The sequence below is a fragment of the Perissodus microlepis genome, chromosome 11 (genome assembly GCF_051167445.1).
Source record: "Perissodus microlepis isolate ML-2025 ecotype Zambia chromosome 11, ASM5116744v1, whole genome shotgun sequence".
Taxonomy (NCBI): Eukaryota; Metazoa; Chordata; class Actinopteri; order Cichliformes; family Cichlidae; genus Perissodus; species Perissodus microlepis.
In genome coordinates this window covers 22962262-22984156 of record NC_140471.1, presented here as the reverse complement: position 1 = coordinate 22984156, position 21895 = coordinate 22962262, and the positions used below count along the sequence as shown (strand labels likewise).

At 41.4% G+C, this 21895-nt stretch overlaps 1 protein-coding gene across 1 annotated transcript in view; it reads right to left on the bottom strand.

Moving 5' to 3' along the window:
• Window positions 1-21895, bottom strand: part of grin2db (glutamate receptor, ionotropic, N-methyl D-aspartate 2D, b) — a 56696-nt gene that overhangs the window by 10573 nt on the left and 24228 nt on the right. Inside the window, exons 7-15 of the mRNA XM_084943311.1 lie at window positions 13128-13333; window positions 12376-12544; window positions 10816-10969; window positions 10222-10347; window positions 9101-9330; window positions 8586-8746; window positions 5389-5458; window positions 5181-5298; window positions 1139-1374 (exon numbers count right to left, since the gene is read on the bottom strand). Coding sequence (XP_084799437.1) covers window positions 1139-1374; window positions 5181-5298; window positions 5389-5458; window positions 8586-8746; window positions 9101-9330; window positions 10222-10347; window positions 10816-10969; window positions 12376-12544; window positions 13128-13333 — 1470 coding nt within the window. The remainder of the gene's footprint in view (window positions 1-1138; window positions 1375-5180; window positions 5299-5388; window positions 5459-8585; window positions 8747-9100; window positions 9331-10221; window positions 10348-10815; window positions 10970-12375; window positions 12545-13127; window positions 13334-21895) is intronic.

Below are 21895 nucleotides of genomic sequence, written 5' to 3'. Positions count from 1 at the left end.
CAATAAATGTGATCCAGTAATACATATATAGATACATATGTAGTAATCTGAAAAGTGCCATTCTACATAATGAGCTTTACTACTTTCGGTACTTTCGATATATTTTGATTATAAAACTTAAGTAGGATTATAACTTTTATTAATAAAAGTCTAAATACTTTTTCCCACATTTTGCAAAACAATTATCTAACACAAAATTATATTTTAAAACTTGTGCATCATCACTTTTCACTTAACAAATCTGTAATAGCACACAGGGGTGCAGTCTGAAAATAATGCCCAATGTTTTCTGTGCCAATTTGCTACACTGATTTTATTTCTGATTAAATATTCTAATTTGCTTTTGCTGCTTTACTCTAAAATCCTGGAAATGCTCCTGTGGGTGAGGACCTCAAGAACGATGGCAGTTTACATTGCAAACTGTTTGACTAAACCCCCTAAAAGTGACTGCTACAAAGTTACAAAAGGCACAGTATTTTACTGTATATGTAGCTTACATTAAAGATAATGAAGGAGCGAGGAAGAGCAGAACAGAATAAGAATGGAGCGCGTAAGAATAAAACAGCTATCCATAAACTTACGGTGTTTTAAAGAAATGCAAATTTGCCGTTTTCAGTTTTACATTCATTACTATTTATAAGTACAGCTGTGCGCTGCACGGTTAATAAAATGCATTCATAAATGCATAAACTGAGACCACAGTAGTGGGAAATGGATAATTTGTCAGTGAAGCTACAATAATTACATACATGGAGTGGGTTGTTTCTGTCAAGGTCACTGTCAGAGGAAGAGGATATCCAGTATGTGAGCAGAATTGAATTTCAATTAATCTCCCGAATTGACAGAGGGGAATTGAAATGACCCCAAAGCTCACAATTTCTAACACTCACGCTTAGTAACAGGAAAGGTCACACACAGGATCATGCTTACACATGTGTGTTCAGATGGTGACAAGCACAGCCTTCTGTCTACAATCATGTTGCCAGATTTAGCACAAAAAGAGGTTTTCAGGGTGAAAATGGCCGTCGACACATGGACATAAAACACATTGACAGCCAGAATGTCTTCAAAACAGTGAGAAATTTAACATGTTTGCACATTAAGAAAAAACCCCACACACGAAGGGGAAAACACTTACCCTGCTGATTGCCAAGAGAAAGTCCAATTTTCCAGAACTAGTGGCCATGCAGTGGCGCAGCTTCCAGTACACTAAGTGTTCCCAGGCAAACACCAGCAGGCTGAGGCCCATAGCCACCAGCAGCATGTAGAAGACCCCAGCCATGTTGTCAATGTCCAGTTTACTGCTCATCACCTCAATTTTGTCATTATGGCAGATACCTGACAGCCAGAGGCGCTCCAGCATCTCAATCTCATCTGGAAGGGAAGGATGAGGATAAAGGATAGAAGAGAAGGGGGGTAACGAGTGAAAGTAGAGGGAATGAAGGGAAAGAGACAATAGGATTTTAGTTAGTTTAAGGAGTCAGACAGACAGACAGATAGATAGATAGATAGATAGATAAGCACTGAAGTACAGGTCTGTAGGCTTGTTTTTTGCCCATTATCCAAGGTGACACTTCAAGGTCAGAGGTCAGCAATACAAAGAACAGAGTCCAAAACAACAAAGAGAAAGGGGACTGAGACAGAGAGGGGGAGGGGGAGGGAGAGAGGGTCCAAAACAATGAAGAAGCACTGAGAAGCAAAATGGCATCGACAACCTAATCTCAACATTGTAACCCAGAGTAAATGAGGAGAAGAGAAGAGAGACCAGGAGCCACAGTGAGATGGCTGGATAGGTTGAGCGAGCATGGAAAAGTGTGAGAGAGGTAATGAGGGAGCCTTAGAAAGAGAGAGGAGGAACGGCATTCTCTCTCCGTCCACGAACGTGTCAGGGAGAATGAGACAAACAGAGTTAGAGAGGGCTGCAAGAAGGAAAACAGAGATGGAGGACTGTGTGAGATTGTGTCATCATGACAAACAGTGGAACGCTCCTCAGCTTGAAGAGGATGGGAGGAGAGAAAAAGAGGAAAAATGTGAAGAGAGAGATTTGATAGAAAGTGGCAGAGACGGGGAGAGAAGATCATAATCAGTTAATTGTGCTGGAGGGATGGTCAGGATCCTCACCCAGGTGGTAAGCTCAGGGGGTTTTAAGATCCCCATCTAATAACCTACCGAGAACCAACTTTTTACCCATAACTATATCTTTTCTTAACAAATCAGAGTTTCCAGGCTAAATGTGTGACTGTCTGCAGGGGTTACTGGTGTAACCATAGTGCTGATCATTTACAAGATGCGGCGCATGATTCATGTTAGAGTTATATCATGACTAACAGAAGTCATAATGAGAGCTTTCTGTCACACTAATAACAACGGCCCGATGAGCAGTGCTGCGATAACCAGGTATGAAGTTGCCTTCACTGCACACTGCAGTCTCTGAACTATTTCAAATGAAAAGCAAGAGCAGAGTTTAAAAGCTGACAAGTCACACATCTAATCATAACACTGCACTTCTCTTCGAAAACTCAACCTTTTGCCTTTTCATTTGTGCCATCATTAGCCCTGCTCGCGTAGCTTAGATGAAGCTGATGCAGTCATCTGTGTGAACTGGTTAATGTGTCTCCTGTAGAACATCATCAGCCAACAGGCCGTAGCCTCCAGCTACATCAACAGATGGACACACTGCTACTGCAGCCCGCTGGCAGTTTAAGGTAACAACTCACTGTCTTATCTTATGCTCACACTTTTTTAGACACAATGTCTGTTTTTAACTCTATAATGTAGTCCCCACTGTGGAGAATTCATTGGAATTATTGACCTTCAGTGGCAGTTGTGTGTCCAAACAGGAGCCCGATTTGGAAACATCAAATATCTTACTTGAGGGTGCAGATAAACAGGTAGTCCCACAAGTGTCCTGTACTTCACAAGTCTCAGCTGAATGCTTTCTCCGATCTCTCGTTCTCATTTCCTGGCTCCGCTGCCAGTTGACTCCGAGTGATTCATCTTCTGCTTCTTCGTCTCCCTCATGAATTGGACTCTTTTTTCAATGTGCATGTTTCTTCTCTCCCTTAGACCTTTATGATGGCGGTTGTCTCTGCCTCTAAGTCACAGCCAGCTCAGGTCTGCCAAATCTGACAGGTGTGTCAAATCCACACTCTACCTATGTCATTTCTGGCAGGTCAGGTCAGGTAGAGCTGGCAACACTGCAAACACGGAGCTGGCAGCGCACCACAAAGACATTATTTAATAAGAGAAAAACGTATTTGTGTGTGTGTGTCTAAGTGTGTGGGCGAGTGTGCATATGTAAATGTACAAGTGTACATTTGCATTTTGCACTGTGCCAGATGGGGCATGATGCCAGACATGTCCAGAGACACTGAGCTCCACAGCTGTTGAGCAGCAAACCATGACCCGTACAATCCCATGCTTTTATCGCAACATGACAAACCTCTCTGCATTCATTGCAAGATTTCTGGGGAAAAAAAAATTAAAAATCTGCCAGCCAAGAGCTAAAAACCCAGCTTCTCACATTTTTAATATCTACTCACTGAATAATATATTATTAGAATCAAAATCATGATACTATGCAAAATACAGGAGTGGATCTGATAAGAAGGGGAAAGGGAAATCTTGTTACTCAGCAGTTTTGATTTATCACGAAAAAACGTTGTAGTGAGATCAATGGACCAGCTCTTAAAGCTGTGGTATGAATCACAAGAGGTGGCAACAAGGAGAACAATGTGCTCACATTGGAGAAAGCAGTGGAAAGTATCTCGGGTGCTCTGCTATCCTCTAATTCGGTTGTAAAAAAAAATGATAGCACTCAAACACAGCATGGTACAATAATGATGTAACACTGTGACACGACTTAGCCCCGCTGAAGGTGCGACGCTGAGTCCTTGAGCCGCAGGGCGATTGTTGAGATGCAGCCTTTGAGGGCACGCTGAATGCGAGCCCCCCAACCCCCCACCCCCTGCTGCTCTCCGCATCCAAACAAACTAATCCTCTTCCTTAGTAATCCACTCCAATAATGCCTTCCTACAACTACAATTCTCAGCATTCAACACCACCCTGTAACTAGATCCATCCAGCGTGCACAGCTGTTAAGGGTTTGTGCTACAATGAACATAAGCAAGGACAAGGAAATCTATCAAGAATTAAAAGAAATGACAAACACTGCATGTCAAGGCTGTCTGGGCTCCCTATTTTTCTAGCTAACACACACACACTCGCATCCTTTTCCAGGTCCAGCTATTCAGCTCCAGACGCCAGTCTTATTTAATAGATCTTGGCACCAAATTGGCATTATCAGTGTGTAAGCAGCTAAAGCGTCTGCATGCCAGAAACAGCTAAAGGGCTTTGTCCGCCACGCCATAAGCAAAGCTGATTTAAAACACGAGAAAAAGCCAAACAAGCGGCATCCGACTGAGACAATAAACGTGTGTGGCGGACTGTGTAAAATGACAATCAAGCATTAGTGTACCGACGACTAAAAACAGATTCTCATGTGCTAATCACGAGTGTGTAAAGTAGACAAAGTGCACTAATAACATCTCTATTTAATGATAGTTGTTTTTTATACCTCGTTTTACTTTCCTATTCAGAGCATTTTCAGGTGTTTCTTTTCACTTTTTTGCCACACTTCCTCACTTTGTATGTCAGTTTCAGCTAATCTGCAATAGGTATAAATCTGTCACCACCACACAAGTTGTGACTTTCTTTTTTTTTTTTTTTTACAACAGTGACTCACACAAGTAAATCTTTTTTTTTTTCTGTTAGCTTTTCAAACAGGGAGAAAAGGAAAGCCAGAGAAATTCAGACAGGTTTGTACGAGAGTAGCGAGACAGTGGGGGAGGCAGACATTTATCAACACAATCAAGTCATTTTTGCTAAGAAACAAACAAACAAAACAATTTTCTTCTTGCTCTGTTGTTTCTCCTCCTCTCCTCTGGCCAATAAAGAGATGTGCAAACCTCTTTAAAAGCGCCATCGGCCCTCTCCTACACACTCTTATTCCCTGTGTCACAATCAAAACACCTTAGAGCCTTCAGCCTCTCCACACACCTTACAACTACTACTCTGTGGCTTGTTTCTCTATCCTTTTCATTTTTACTGTAACCTTCTCTTTGCTCCTGCATTGTCCTAATTATTTTCATCTGAACCCCTCCCCTCCTCACAGTCCTCACCATCTCCCACCAGCTGCAGCAGGGCCAGGTCAAGAGGACGTTTCCAGCGTGAGTTTTTGTGCAGGGCGATACCGTAGCCTGTGGTGGCAAAAACCTTCCCCGAGCCTATGGTCATCACCTTGAAAGAGAGGACAACGAGCAGAACTTGAGAAAACCACCGAGGTGGATGCATGCCGCATGCACATACGTGTGAGTAAAAAGTCCTCACCTTACAACCTTCGTCCTTCCGAGCCATATAGTTCAGTACTGCAGCGTCATAAATAAAGGCATCCAGTTTCCTGTAAAGGGATGAAGGGAGAATTCATTCATCATTTAATGGGAGAGAAGAGCAAAGGGATGGAGAGACTGACTGAGGCAAGAGAGGGGATATAAAGGTATAGCGCCGCAATGTACCTGGGAAGAGAGTTAGGGTGCAAAAATATATAGCAGACAGGCACACAGAATGATAGAGAGGGCATAAAAAGTTAAATCATGACAAGAAAAGGGAAGAAGAGTGGAATAGTAAAGCAGGTTCGGCGGAAAGAGTGAAAACACAAGGAGAATAAAAAAAGGCAGAGATCAGGAAAAGATGTGTGGGTAAGAGGGAGCGGGATGGTGGTGGAGGCAGCGGAGGGGACGAGGAGGATGGGGATTTATACGGTGCAGAGAGCGTTGTGACAGGGAGTGAGAGAGAGGGGGGGAGAGATTTACACACTTCAGGGGGGAAAAGACATGGGATAGAGCTAGAGAGTGATGAGGATTATAAAGTTTAAATACAGACACACTGAGAAAGCACACTGGGAGGGGAAAGAATGGACCAAAAAAAAAAAAGGAGGAGAAAGAAAAGACATGGCGACATAGGAGGGCAGATGAAGAGGAGAAGGGAAAGATAAGTACCGAGGAGCAGAAGAGAAAGCTGCTGGAGAAAAGCAGGTGTTCCTCATTCTTTTGCATGTTAACACTGAGTTATAATTGTGGTGTCAAGGCAAGATTCAGTGGGGGCTGATGGGGGAGGGGGGGTGACAGAAGCTTAGGATAAAGTAAACTGGGATTATCCAACACATGACGGGTGATAGAGATTCTACTAGAAACTGAAGAGGGAAATGCTGTTTGCACTGCGTGGGTGGGTGGAGATAGCGGCAAAGGTGGAGAGAGAAAGGGAAAGAGTAAAGGTGAGAGAATCTTTGCGGGAAAGCATGAAGTGTGACAAAAGATGTGAAACGTTAGCTGGAGTTGAAAAGAATGCCGCTGTGTGTGATGGCCTGCTGGTGTGAGACTGAGAACATTAAAAACCCGGAGCAAACAGTGACAGCGGGCCATATCTGCTGTCGTTCATTGCTGCAATTATTTCCATTCCGTCCAACGCAAACAAACGTGCCAGAGGCGTTTCAAACACACGGATTTGTTGAATGTCAACTGCAGCTTCCCAGGTCAAGGAGGAACCTGCATTTATGCAAACGCAGGCCACTGACTCCAGCTCAAACTCCCATCAGCTGATAGCACAGCTGTTTGGCCTGCTGCACATCTCACTAGCAAATTTGGGACACGCTATCTGAGATGCTTCAGCCTGCACAGAAGTGCTGCTTTCTCTGCAAACCACTTTGCAAACCACCTCCTCCATTTCATGCCACTCGTGATATTCTGAATTAATAAATGTCATCCATGGCTACTGATGCCTGTTTTGCCCCTTCATCTTTGCTTATTTTTTGCATATTTAGCACATTTAAATGTTTCAGAGCATCCAACTCATTTAAACTTTAGACAATATTTAATAGAATATCACATTAGACAAAGATAACCTGAATAAACACAAAATGGAGGTTTTCATTTATTAAGGGAAAAAAGCTATCCAAGTCTACCTGGTCCTGTGTGAAAAAGTAATTGCCTCCAAACCTGATAACTGGTTGTGCCACCTTTGGCAGCAAGAACTGCAATCAAGAGTTTGCGATAACTGGCAATGAGTCTTTCACTTCACTGTGGAGGAATGTTGGCCCACTCTTCTTTATAGAAGTGTTTTCATTCAGCCACACTGGAAGGATTTAAGGTTGTGCCAAATTATCTCAATCTGATTTAAGTCTGGACTTTGACTGGGCCACAACAAAACCTTTTTCTGAGGTATTCAGAGGTTGATTTGCTAGTGTGTTTCCTATTATTCTCCTGCTGCATAATCTAAGTGTGCTTGGGCTTCATTGCACGAAGGGAGCCTTATATTTTCCTTCAGGATTTTGTGGTTCCTTCAATGACAGCAAGTCATCCTGAAGCAGCAAAGCAGCCTCAGACCATCACACTCCCACCACCATGCCTGAATGTTGGTGTGATGTTCTTTTTATGAAATGCTGTGTTAGTTTTACACCAGATGTAACAGGATACAAGCCTTCCAGAAAGTTTAACTTTTTCTTCATCAGTCCACAGAATATTTTTCAAACAGTAGTTTTTGCTAGGATCTCTCACACAGATGCCATTTTTCACCATTGAAGCTTTACCACCATTCCAGGTTTTCTCCATTTGTGGATAATGGCTCTCACTGTGGTTTACAGTGGTTAGAAATGGTGGTGCAATCCTTTACAGACTGATAGATGTCAGTGACTTTGTTTCCCAGCTGTTTCTTTAGATTGTGACACAGTGCTTTTTTGAATCGTGATCTTTCAGCCTACCTCATTTTGTCAGAGAGGCTGAACTTAAAGGATTTCTTGATTCAACAGGTCTGGCAGTAATCAGGCCTGGGTGTGGCTAGTGAAATCCAATCCAGCTTTCTAAATATGTGGTTAGTCACAGTTATTTTATAATTTAACAAGGGGGGGAATTACTTTTTCACATAAGCTCAGGCAGGTTTGAATCGCTTTTTTTCTCCTTTATCAAAAACTGAATTTTGCATCGACTCGGGTTGTCTTTGCCCAATATTAAACTTTGTCGGATGATCTCAAATATGTAGTGTGACAAACATACGAAAAGAAAAAAAGCGGGCACAACCTTTTTCAGAGCACTGTATACTTACTTTGATATGTAATAATATATATTGGTTTATCTGTTGTCCCCTTAAAGTCAAATGATTTTATGTTAAATTTGAGGACATTTTACAAAAATGAGCACATGTGCAAACCAGGTGGCACGTTGGCCCAGTGGATGTCACTTCACAAAACGAAGGCTCTGGGTTCCAGTCTGCTTGTTGAGTGGGGTAGCTGCACATGTGCGGGTTTTCTTAAGGTACTCTGGTTTCCTTTTACAGCCCAAAGACAAGCATGTGAGTGATTCTTAATTGGCTGCAGGTGTGGATGTGTCGTTCCACGTTAACCCTGTGATTGACAGGCTGCGCCCCTCCTTTTACCCAAAGTCCCTGCTACTCTATTTAGATAGGCAGTTACGGATGGATGAAGGAGTGAGAGAGGAGTGGAGTAAGACAAAGGTAAAGGTTCATGGCAGACAGACCCGGTTTTGAGGTTCAGTATGGCATCCTCCACTCCTTTCTGGTTGTATTTTCCCATGTACTGATGCATGTCTGGGTAGTTGGAGCGGATGTTTTTTTCTGTGCTACCGTTGGGCACCGTGCCAAACTTCAGAGGTGGGTACTGCTCCTCGGGATGCTGAAACTAGCAGAGCAAAGGGAGACGAGGGAGGGAGACGGAAGGGGCATGAGACACACCAGGCTGTGCACCAATCTGTCTGACCTATTTCTGTCCACTCTCCAGACTAACTTACAACACTCCATGCACAGTCAAATCTTTGAAAAGAGAGCAGTCTGTGGACTTAAATTAGTATTTAGGACTGTCTTTTAAGTATTCGAGAACTGTGGTAATTGAGTTCTGTTAAATGAGATTTTATTCATTTCTAAATTCCTGTGCTTTAATCAATTTAACATTCAAATGCATGGGATTTAGCTCACTCTAAGACTTTAATTCTCCTTCTGCTTTTTCTGCTTAATCAGTATTCAAGCCATGAAGTACCTTCTTGTCCGAGAGGCCTGACACTGTGTCAATGTACTCCTCCTGGATCATGAAGGCAGCCAGGTTAGCAGTGTAGGAGGCCAGAAAAATGACAGCAAAGAAGGCCCAAATCAGCACCATGATCTTGCTTGTGGTTCCTCTTGGGTTCTCCACTGGCACAGAGTTGTTAAAGACAATGGCCCACAAAAGCCAGACAGACTTTCCTATAGTGAAAGTAGACCCTCCAGCCTCTGTCCAGAAAGATAAGGAAGAAAAGAAGGAATTAAAAAGAAGACCTTTCAGTTTAAAAAGAGCAGTTGTAACACTATATTTACTTCTAGGAAGTGATCCAGCCGGTACTCAGCACAAGTGTATTCACAGGCATCTGTAAATGACGCGGCTGACTCAAATTAAACGCGTCTGAATGAAAAACAGTCTCAGAGCATATGAAAAAGGAAACCTTGCAGATTTTCTTTTGACAACAAACCTCATAAGGTGGCGCCTATACGTTACGTAGATGGCAGATATCAATTCATCTGCTACACGATCAAACAAACCACCTGGTGCAAAAACACTATTCAAAAGGACTCAAACACTCCTGCCTTTACACAGCGGGAATAAAGGAGGCAGGAAGAAGAGAGGCGAGAGTGAATAAGAGGGATATATGGGAGGATGACAGAGGAGTAAATTTATGTAGAACACAGCAATCATGCAGTAAAAGAGGCAAGCCAGGCTGGGTATTGGACCAAGGCATCAGGCATACTGAATATCACAGGGGTACAAACTATGCTGCTGAATAATAAATGGCTTCTTCGGTATTGAGAATACTTGGAAGGAGTTCAGTATACTGTAGGTATAATTTCCTCTTTGCTACACTCACAGCTAAAGATTCATGGCAGCTGATTCAAAATACACATCGATTTTTTCCCCTCTAATGTAACAGCTAATTAACGAGACAGCAAAAAACAAAAAAACAATCAGATGCTTTCATAAGATCATTGTGACTAAGATTTTTTTTTTAACCAGTTTTCCAGGAGTGTGTTTAATGTTTGTTCTTTTGATCCATTTGGCAACAGTGATGGACTTCACAGAGATGCATTAATCACACTGGGAAACACAGACAGCTTGGACTCATCACTCACTCTTGCCGGTCTGGAGACTGCGGTTGTAGCCTACGGGGCTGAAGAACTCAAAAATAAAGACAGTCACAGCCACGACGGTCAGGCACATGACAAACATCATCACCCACACCGCTGGACTGTAGGGCTCTGTGGAAAAAAACAAAAACATGCACTTTTTTGTACTCTTATTGCATTATTAAATTATCGTAACTGTCATTATCAGTATAAGAAACAAGAATTTCATAAATCCAGCCCATAATGGAGACTATATATGCAGAGAAATAAAAACCACTGGAGCAAATATATTCTCCAAAAGCCCATAAACACCCTCTCTTCTCTTTCTTCTTCTTCTTTTTTTTTTTTTTTTTTTTTCTTTTCAATCATCTCAATGTAGTCTATAGGCCCATAACACTGTTCTCCCCGCTGGAGCCTGGAGTCTGCTGACGGAGTGAAAGTAAAAGTTAAGAAGACGTGAACCTAAGAAAAACTAATGGCTAATCTTGATGTAAAGAACTAGCAACCAAAGGCTGGGGCGTTTTATGCAAACTCAGCGCTCCACAATTAGATTCGATTCTGTACATCAGCTACACGCCGCCCACAAACACAGCCTCTTACCTAAGAAAGCTGATGGCGATACAGTCCCATTGCTACGGGAGACCATGACACTGATCCCCGTCTCCACAAAGGGCACGGAGAAATCCACAACTTCTGACCTCTCCTCATTGATAGTCAGCGAGCCAATGGCCATATCTGCCCGCTTGTACACCACCTAAAGGGGGACAAACAGCACCGCTAAGAAATAAATCGGCTGTAATTATGAGTAAATCGTGTACCTGTTACAGCTAGACAAAGCCCATCCTTTTCAGTCCAGAAGGTTTTCAGGTAAGGTGCTGACAAGTCACACCTTGACCCTTTGTACATCATTAAATTTGCCTGCATGAGAAACTCGGTCTTGTACAAATACTGAACACGTGTCTCTTCAGCATCCCTTTAGCATACAAAATGAGCTAGGACGCTTCTCAACCCTGCCACCATCTAGCAAAAACCTGAAAACCGCTGTGTCCGCTGATTGTATGAGTGAAATGTTAATCTACATTAGACATGGCACATTCGCTCTTCAGAGCAAATCAGCAGAAAAATTAAGCGAAGTGGAAAGCAAAGCACCCTCCTCTCAACTTTGCCAAGTCTCTGGATTACCTGATCAAAGAATGGCAGGCTTTGGAACATCTGATCAAAAGACAGACATTAGTTTGAGAAAACAAAATTTGCTTGCCCTTTTGCATGTAAAAAATAGATTCGACAGACGGGCTCAAGTTATAAATGATAGAGCAGGAGAGCGCAGTGGAACTGTTTTGGAACCTGTGACAACTGGCGTTTGGCAAGTTCCCTCTGGGACAAAGATAGAAACAGCAGGGCGCTTCAATGAAACAGCAGCTCCCATATCGATCTCGGCTGGTGTGTGAGGATGTGTGCATGCTTTTCTGTCTGTCTGTGCATGCTTCTTTTTTTTTTTTTTTCATTTTCTTGCCAGCATCTCTGTATCTTTACTTGATGGTGGATCATGAACTATATTACCACGAAAATATCAAGGACTACCAGCTAGGGGGTATCTGACAGAGTGTGTGTTTGTGTGTGCGCGTTTGTGACTAAGGATGTGTCTCTGCAGATAACACACTGTCGGGATGCGTTTGTAGGAGAGTGAGCTCACTGCATGTGTTACACATTATGCTTGTCCTTCTAATTTGTTTAACCGTGAGTTATTTTCTCTCTAATACAGTACGCGTTCTGTTTTGTGTGTGTGTGTGTGTGTGTGTGTGTGTGTGTGCATGCCTGCTGCAGTGTGTAATAAATGACAGCTGTCTGATTGCTAGCAGTGGTTAAGTGGCCATAACTCTCACAGCGATTGATGTGACACTTAGCGTTTAACTGGTCACCCAGGACGCGAGACCACACACTGAGGAATGCTACTACTTGACCGAAAATGCAACTCAAATATGCAGAGGCACACACACACACACACACACACACACACACACACACACACACACACACACCCTTTTCACACATGCACAAGTGATACGGGAGCGACATTGAGAACACATTGCTCACAAAGGCAGACAGGCAGAACCGGGAGCTTCCACGGGCTTACAGACACACACACTCACAAAGACTTGCCTCTCCAATCATGCCGTTCCAAACCCCATCAATTTTCTTCCCATGTTTCCCATTGGTCACTAAGTAAAGATCGTAGGTGAAGCCGACAATTTTGGCCAATCTCTTGAGGATGTCAATGCAGAAACCCTTGCAGCACTGCTTCATTGGAGCCACACCCTCGTGGATGGCACTATGAAAGAGACACAGCACAGAGAGTAAAAGATAATAGCAAAAAATAATCATAGTAAGACTTTAAAGGCAAAAATCTTTAAGGAAAGGAAAGGAAAGGAAGACAGTTGGATATGGTCACAAAAATGGAGTACTGTGGCCAAGCACTTGTTGACAGGTTTGATCGACCTGTGCAGGATAGGTGCTGTCATCCCTTCAGAAGCTGATGAACCATAAAGCTCCACTGTGGTCATATCTGATTCCAGACCCCTGAGTCATTCCACTGATCCTCTGGAGAGCAGTCTGTTATTGATTACGGCCAGGGAGTGAAGAGACCACAGTTTTGATAGGTGACTGATGTCACCTCAATTGGATGGCATCATGAGAGCTTAGGAACTCCATTCCAAACACTAGTAAATAAAGCAGTTTCTAGTACTCCTTTCAATTAGATTACCCTCCGTTATTTCTTTTCCCAAAGTACCACCATCTTTGAAATGAAAGTGTCCAAAAATAAGGTATGGAAAAGATAATCACATCACATACATAATAAAATACATGAGTTATTTCTTTTACATTTCTCCCTCTTCCTTTAAAGGCTTTCAAACCTGGCATTAAGGGGTCGTCTGCAGGGAACTGAGTCACGAATGCAGGTTCCAGATGCAGGGTCTGCAAGCTCTACAATGACAAATGGCCTTTCTTCCAGTGTGACAACACGCAGGTGCTGGGCATCATCGGGTGGTTTAAGGAATGGCCCGTAGCGGGACCAGGCTGGGTACCGTAACCTCAGCACGCCATTCTCCCACCAGCCTACCTAGGGGAACAGACAAGAGAAACATTAGAGGAAGTGCAGTACTCTAGTGCATAAGACCTTTAGTTGTAATGATAAATAAGCACGTAATCTTTCCCATATAGAATAAAAAGCATTAGAAAAAACTTAGACAGGTCATATTCACATTGTCTCAAGACTTGTTGGAAAGTAAAAGCTAAATTGACTTGGATTAATGTTTCAAGTAATTCAAACAAGCGTTTTCCAAATGTGTAACAGAATCAGTTCGTGTAACCATTTTTGGAAACAGAATGTTCACTAATCTCAGAAGATAATTTGGCTCAAACCGCTGCTATCTTTAAGGCTTTTTTCAGGCCCATTTCTGGGGTTGTCTTTTTCACCAATCTGCAAGAAAGTTGGAAGCAAGGGCTGATTTTAATCTTGTATCTGGGCATCTGGTTGAAAGGCTGATAAAAATGTGTGACCTTGGCAGAGAAGCAAGAGGTGTAAGATGGCAGTATTCCAGTTCATTCATGAGTTATCTCAAATTAAGTCTGGATTCTGATTGGCCAGGAGGGTTGAATTAACCTTAACAAGTAACAAAATATTTCAGAGAACTGTGTTAGACTCACTCTCTTTCCCATTTACTTTATAAATTTATGTGTGTCCATGTGCATATAATCTGCATTAGAAATTCAGAGTATTTCTGTTAGGCTGTGTTTTATGCACCTGTGGACGTTTCCCAGCAGCACTGCGAAGTTTTCAGTGTCTGACTGAAGACTCCTTTCTCCGAAATTCACGGCCGAGTTTCATTCCTGTCAGATCATGAATTGTTATTAACTTCCAGTTATTGGTCTGCTTTGCTTCTTTCCTGGACTTTCCCGAGATATCTCTCTGATGTCTAGCTGGCTTGAGGAGGGGCATGGAAAGGACTTCTCATTCAGAAAATACTGTTTATGCAGTTTAAGACGAGATTTAATAATGGTCTGCGCTACAGCTGAGATTTTCTGTTTAAAAAGCTGCTGCTGGTATTTACTAAAGGGGGGCAGTGTTGATTTTCCAACTGAACAGAGATGTTTTTGTGGCCGTCCATGTATTTGTTGTTCTCTTTCAGAGGGCAAAAAATTGAGGCATAATTCACTGCAAATTATTATTAGATCTCAGTCCCATATATTTGTAGTCCTCAATCATACTGGTAACTTGATCACAGAGGAAGAATCCCAGTACAAGTTACGCACATTGAGGTGCACATATTGGTACACACACACAGCCACGTTGTTTTTAACAGTGAGCAGAGCAGACTGCAGTGTTTTAGGACCAAATGGTCACATTTCCACACACAGACTAATTCACAGTAAAATAGTTTCTGCGTGTCTTTTCTCAGCAGTGGTTTTTAGAGCACCTTAATATTTAAAAAACAAACACAAACACAACAAAAAATCATAGTGAAATGTCGGTCAAAAATAAGTATTGGCTGAGGGGCTTAGAAATAATATGCCATTTAAAAAAAAAAATTTTAAAAGAAAGAAATAATGCGCTATCTGAAGTTTATAATATTTACCTGCAGACTCACACAGCCTGTAAAATAAATGCTCGCAATTATGCATGCGGCACAGTAACAGTAACTTAGATGGCGTTCTTCTTCTGCAGGTCAACAGTTGAGCACATGTGGTAGAGAGGTTTGTAAAAAAAAAAGATTTTTTTTACAGCAAGAAGCTGAACTCTAGTTGTGTTTTAACAAGATGGCGCCTTTACATTCAGCAGTTTGTGAGAACTACTATTGAAAGAGACTAGTTCATTATAAAAGTGTCTAAAGGCACAGGTGGTACTATAAATATAATTTTATGTGAACACTTACTATAGAGTTTTGATAAAAAATGTTGAGAATCTACTGGTTTTTTTTCCAAGTATTAAAAACAGTCAACAATTCATTTTATATAAAAATGGCTGTAACTGCTAAAAAATTAATGCAAAATGTTTGTAAAACTGTCCCCCTCAGTCCTCCTGTTTCTCTCTGTGCTTGAGTTTCTGTATCTGTGTTCATAGACGGGACTCATTGCGGTTTGCCTCTGACTGAACACACCTGCTACCAGGTATCGAGCGTTAGTGAAGACAATAAGGAACAACCCGTGCAACTTGCGCGGGCCGACTCTCCCTCGCAAAACAGCTCTCAGCTGGCGAGTGCCTTTATTTTGGAGTGAAAGGACATTTCATTCATGCCTGTCCTGTGCACCCAAAAGACCACGCTCGCAAGTAGTAGTAGGGATACTGGCGAGCGAGCAGTGAAATGGCTCAACTCTACCCAGGCTAATGTTTCCAGCAGAAATCATCTTAAATCATCCTCTCATTCTCTCTGGCAACAACTCAAAACAACTTTGTCTGTCTTCTTGAGGCCCCTCTCGCTCCTCTCGAAGTTAGTCACACCTGGTCAAGACGCCATAACCAAAACATAGACTGGAATAAAAACCAGAATGTCTCTTTCAAACATTCGCTTTAGAGTCTCACTATGGGCAACGCTCTCACAGCGTTGTCCTCAGAAGCCTCTATATCAGGGGTGTCAAACTCCAGTCCTCGAGGGCTGGTGTCCTGAAACTTTTAAACGTGTCCCTGCTGCAACACACCTGACTAAAATTAGTAGGTCATTAGCAAGACTCTATAGGACTCGACTGCATGCTGGCAGCCAAGTTCTATAGAGAACTTGCTGATCACTATCTGTATGTATCACCCTGGTATTTCACTGTTAATAAATGCACTCGAGTTGACCACTCTAAATCCTGCTATTGGGTCCATTCTGCCCAGTGTTCTTCACAAAAACCCTTGAATTAAAGCTCAAAGTCTCCACTTCCATCACATATCGATGGCTGGATCCACTGCTGTGGTTTACAGAAGTTATCTCTGTCCAACAAATTATGGACCTAAGTGTATGTATGCTTGTATGAAGTAATAGAGTACCTATCACAACCAAAGGGCAGAGCATAAACACGATCTCAGAAAGCCCTTCAACAGAGACATGTTTATTAAATACACTTATATCTGTAGTTTTTGTTGGCTTGGATGTTTTCTGAAATCCTTGTATTACATAAATAGAAAAAAAGACAGAAAAAACAATCCAATGCAGCAACCACACAAAATAGTGGCACCAGATGATTGCAGCTACAATGAAGATCTGTTTGACAGTCTCAACAAAAACTGAATTTTAAAGGGGTCATAAAGGTAGCACTTTGTGAAAGGCTGTAATCATATTTACTGTTAATAACTTATACTGGATGCTGCGCTTACTCACTCTGTTTTAGAAAACCGAGCCTTTAATATTCACTGTCATGTGGCCAATCTGTGGTTGTGCAAAGGGTGCAGCTGTTACTCACATATGTTTGTACTAATAATTTACATCATGTCAAATCAGACATTAAACTAAATAAGAACATTATTCATGGTAATGGTTCTGAGTAGAATGAAGCAATTAAAATCCATCTCCTGGCATTGATTAAATCTGCCAAAACTCACCTCTGTTCATTAAAATGACAAATTTCATTTCCCCCCCTGAAAATAAAGCCTTCATGTCTTAAAATGCCTTAGATGCAACTCTGTGCTTTTAACTTATTTAATTAACATCATTCCTCAGCTAACTGCCTGCAGACCATCTCCACTCACCCTCTGCATCTGCCTTACAAATTCTCTTATTAAATACATCATGGTTTACACAGCCGAAGTGCACGTTTTGTTAGGGTTGTTTAGTAGAGTAAAATGTGCTTAATTTATAAATCAGGATGTCCAAAGCACATGTTGTTTCTGTGTTTCAGAGGAAAGACAAAACCAAGGTTTGCATCCAGTTCCAGGAGTAGATGATGCTAAAGCTTAGTGTTAAAACTAAACAATCACAACAAAAGCATTTTGATGGATTAACTCTTCTTGGGAAGCTTGTTGATGACTTAAGTAACGTTATCCTTACTTCACCTGTCTTTTCTCTGCTACATTCCTTGTGTGTCTGTTGTCTGTTTGTAAAGCAGAGCAGAAGAGGAGGACAGGTGAGACACTTGTGATGACACAGAGAGCAGAAGACTCACACACTGAGTGGAAATTTTAAAAGGCGCCCTTAAACAGTATCACCCTTCACGATGTCATTTATCAGTTAATATAGTGTCTTTCTGATGTTATACAAACTTTGCTCTGATAAATTAGCCAGATGCAGCAAGTTCACAGGACTGGTTTCAATCGGTTTGTTGCATGTCCAGCCTCAACTCTGACTGGATTTTTTATTTTTTATTTTTTACTCATGATCCGACTTCCAAAAATAAATGAATAAATAAATAAAGCACCATATGAACAAGGTTAAAAACTTGACTTGACTTGCCATTAAGTTTCAAATAGAAGGAGGGCTTTACTGAGATGGGGCTAACTGTGCTGAGCTTAAATCCATAGCTTTAACATCTTGGACATTTAACAGCCTGGAGCCAAAGTTATGCTTTCATTTGACTTTTTTTAATACAAAAAAAAAAAACTGGCCCTAAAATTTTATTTTTGTTTTGATAATCTTACATGAAGCTATGAGACCAGATTGTTCTGTGTCCACTATCGACCTGAAAATGTCTATCAAGCATCTTTTCACTAGTATCATCGTTGTCTCCTTCTCTTAGCATTATTTATAGCAATGCAGCCGGGATGGACTGGATGCCTCTGCCTGGGTGCCTGGGATATTCACACTTCTTAAACAGCACAAGGATGAACCACACCCAGGAACAGTGAGTTTATTTGTGAAACTTCCTCTAGCTGCCTCTCTTGACAATTCTCGGCGTGATCACCCAATAAAAGTCACATCACAGTGTCGTGACAAGTGAAAAAGACACAACATAATAGAAAGTGCACATGGAAACTGTAAACACAAACAAGAAGATATGCCGTTAAATGCACACACATACACACGCACACACACAGTCACATAAAAAAAGATAAGAAATGAAAATGTGAGTGCTTTAGCAGGCCAGTACTGTAAAGTTTGACAGCTTTGTGCCGCCTTCCTGTCTGTATAATGCGAGCACTGGCAGAGAAGAGGAGGCGGTGACAACAATGACTGTATTTCGACAGCACTTCGACCAAGGCTCCACAGCAGACGTTCAATCAAAACACACTCAGGAAACGCAGAGAAAACAGACAAAGCTTATGGGAGAACACATTACTTTCTACAAGACACATACCCCAAAAGGCAAAAGCGCAAATGTCTGAAAAAGACCAGCCAAAAAACATAAAAAATGAAAATTGCTGAATATATTCATAAGTTCGGGAACTGGGAGCCACTTTAAACTCAAACCTTCTTCTTTAGCAGTTCTGATTGTCATTAATAAAGGTTCATTCTAGTAATCTGTCTCTCTGTGCTTTTCTCATATGCGAAACAAGCCGTGCAAAAGCTGGACAACCTTCAGTACTAGTCTGCAGTGTTTCAGCGTGCTAAGCTGGGTGCTCCCATGCTCTAGGTAATGGTGCAGTCATTGTAAAGAGAACATTAAATATTCAGGGAGAGCCAACAGCGTGGATGTGCATAATAGGCAGATGCAGGCGTCTTATCCTTATTGAGGGTGTGTGTGTGTGTGTGGGTGTGGGTGTGTGTGTAATAAGGATTGTGCAAGAAGGGTGTAGGCATATTCTATGCTCTCTCATTTGTGTGCACATACGTAGATGTCTGCATGTGAGCTCTAAGCATGTGTGTATGTGGGCGAGTTTCGCACCCTACGTTTGCACAGAGTCGAAGGACCAGCGCAGGAGCTTCTAATTGAAAGGGATTTGAGGGATATGGCAGGAGTCAGCATGTTACGACATGCTGAGACTGGACTCTGGTGGGCTGTTAAAACCAGCAGGAGGCTGAGAACCACCAATGTGTGTATTTGTGGTTGTGTGTGAGCGTATGTTGGTGCATTGCTGTTTGTATTTGTGCAGAATTGAATCCAGTCGCAGAATTAATGTTCTGAGATTTTTGTGTCTTTATGCATGTGCAGTGTGGGAAAGAAAGGTGTGTGTGAAAATGAGCCTCGCTTTCTCTCCTCTGACACTGACGAGGGGAAAATCCCAGCGCATTAAAGGGAAAACATCCCCAACAGGTGACAAGGCTTCGTATTAAGGATTCCTGAACAAATGCTGTTTTATAGAATATGCATGACACGTCAGGCGTACAGGTGCTCGGTAGATGTGCACACAAAACAATGGTGAGGCTACAATCAGATGCAAATGAAGCCCAGAAACCTTCAGGACTATTTAAGTCTGGTTTTCACTTTATTTTAGAAAAAAAAAACAAATCAGCAACTATTAATCTAAACAACATCAAGAAATCGCTTTCTGTGAATGGACAAAGAATAAAGTAAATAAACATGTTTAACTGCATTTTCATTTGAATAAAATTCTCTTAAAGTTCTACTTATTTTCTCTTATACATATATAAATTCACACATATATAAACACTATTAGAATTGCTCTAAACAGTCAATTTCTTCTACTCTAAGACCTGGATGACATCAAAGATTGAGGATATTTTAATTACACTCCTGTCGGGCACACAGTTCTAGTCTAACTTGAAAAGTTTGTTCACCGCTCTGAAGTACTCATGAGTTTTGGAGGTTAAGCAAAAAAAAAAATAAAATAAAATTCATCAGCTAGAATACTTTACATTTAACTTAAGATATAGTTTCTTTTTTTAAGGCCATCAACAGACAAAAGTGGCACAGACTGTATACTGAGCTTTGTTTGTTCACAAAGCTCAGTATACAGCTGGATTTTTGCTTCATTAAAGATAAAAGACAAAGCGTTTCATCTAGGGGAATAGTGAGTGAGAATGGCGAGATATAATTAACATATCACTGAAATGTTGATCTTAATGATCATACTGAATAGCCTGTTAATATACTTTCTGTAAAGACAATGGGAATATTTCAGTGTAGCTTTACTGAACCTTATAATTCTGATAATTCTATAATTGCAGCTGTTACTACGTGTATAAAAATGTTAAATCTCAAGTACGATCGTATGCAGACACATAGAAACATCAGTCATCAGCTACATACACTCACTATCCACTTTATTAGGGTACACTTGCTCAACAACTCCTGCAAATATCTAATCAGCCAATCACATGACAGTATCTCAGTGCATTTAGGGACGTAGGCATGGTCGAAAAGACCTGCTGAAATTTAAACTAAGCATCAGAATGAGGACTTTGACTTGAGTGACTTTGAATGTGTCATGGTTGTTGGTGCCAGAAAGGCTGGTGTGAGTATTTCAGAAACTGCTTATCTACTGGGATTTCCCACACAAACATCTCTAGGGTTTACAGAGAATAGTCCAAAAAAAGAGAAAATATATCCAGTGAGCAGCAGTTCTCTGGGTGAAAATACCTTGTTGATGCCAGAGGTCAGAGGAGAATGGCCAAACTGCTTCGGGCTAATAGGAAGGCAACAGTAACTCAAGTAACTTCTTGCTACAGCCAAAATATGCAGAACAGCACATCTGAAGATACAACAGACTGAACCTTGGAGCAGATGGGCTACAGCAGCAGAAGACCACTCCTGTCAGCTAACAACAGGAAAGTGACGCTACAATTTACACATTCTCACCAAAATTAGACAATAGAAGACTGCTCTGATGAGTTTTGATTGCCATGTTTGGGTGGTAGCGTCACAATTTGGCATAAACAACATGAAAGCATGGACCCATCCTGCCTTGTACCAATGGTTCAGGCCTTTGGTGGTGTGAGAATATAGGGGATACTCTCTTGGCAAAGGTTGGACGCCAACTGAGGATCATTTAAACACCACAGCCTACCTGAGTATTGTTGCTGACCATGGGGAGCACAGTGTGCCCATCAGTGTTGGTCAAGTTACTTGAAAAAAGTAATCAGTAACTAATTACTGATTACTTGACCAAAAACGTAATCCCGTTACTTTACTGATTACTTATTTTCAAAGGTAATTAATTACTTAGTTACTTAGTTACTTTTTAAAAACACGATTTACAACCTGAATAGGTGATAAAGCAATAGATCTTTCAGCCCAATTGTACTTTTTCTGCATAATCCATCATACAAAATGTAATCAAATGGAAAAGTCTCCTTTTAAAACTTGTTTTATTAGTTTTAATCTTTTAACTTTATGCATCAAGCAAAAATTTAATTATATGCAACATTCTCTGACTGGAAGAAATTAGTTTAATATTTAAACCTATTTTCTGCACATTCCAGCACATAAAATATTTTTTTTGTGTGTGTTTACACTCACTCTTTCAAATAGATGCAAGTAAAACACAGCAGAAAATAAATAAAGTCAAAGACTAGCGGTCCTTTTGCTCTATTTTCACCTGTAAAGCAGGAGTGGCGTAGGCGGAGGTTTACCCTGGTGCAGGTGTGCCGCAGTGGTCAGTGGAAGAATCCGCGAGTTTCTCTGTGAATTTCCCATTACGTCATAGCGCACTCGGTGTTTGCTTGGAAGTTTAGGGGGTTTTTTTCGCTGTAAAAAGAGGTTTTCTTCCCATGCACAACGGACACTAATGTTTTTGTCACTTTTTATGGAATCAAACTCAAAGTAAGGTCAGTACTTCCAAGCTTTAAACGCTGCAAGCTCATACTCTCTC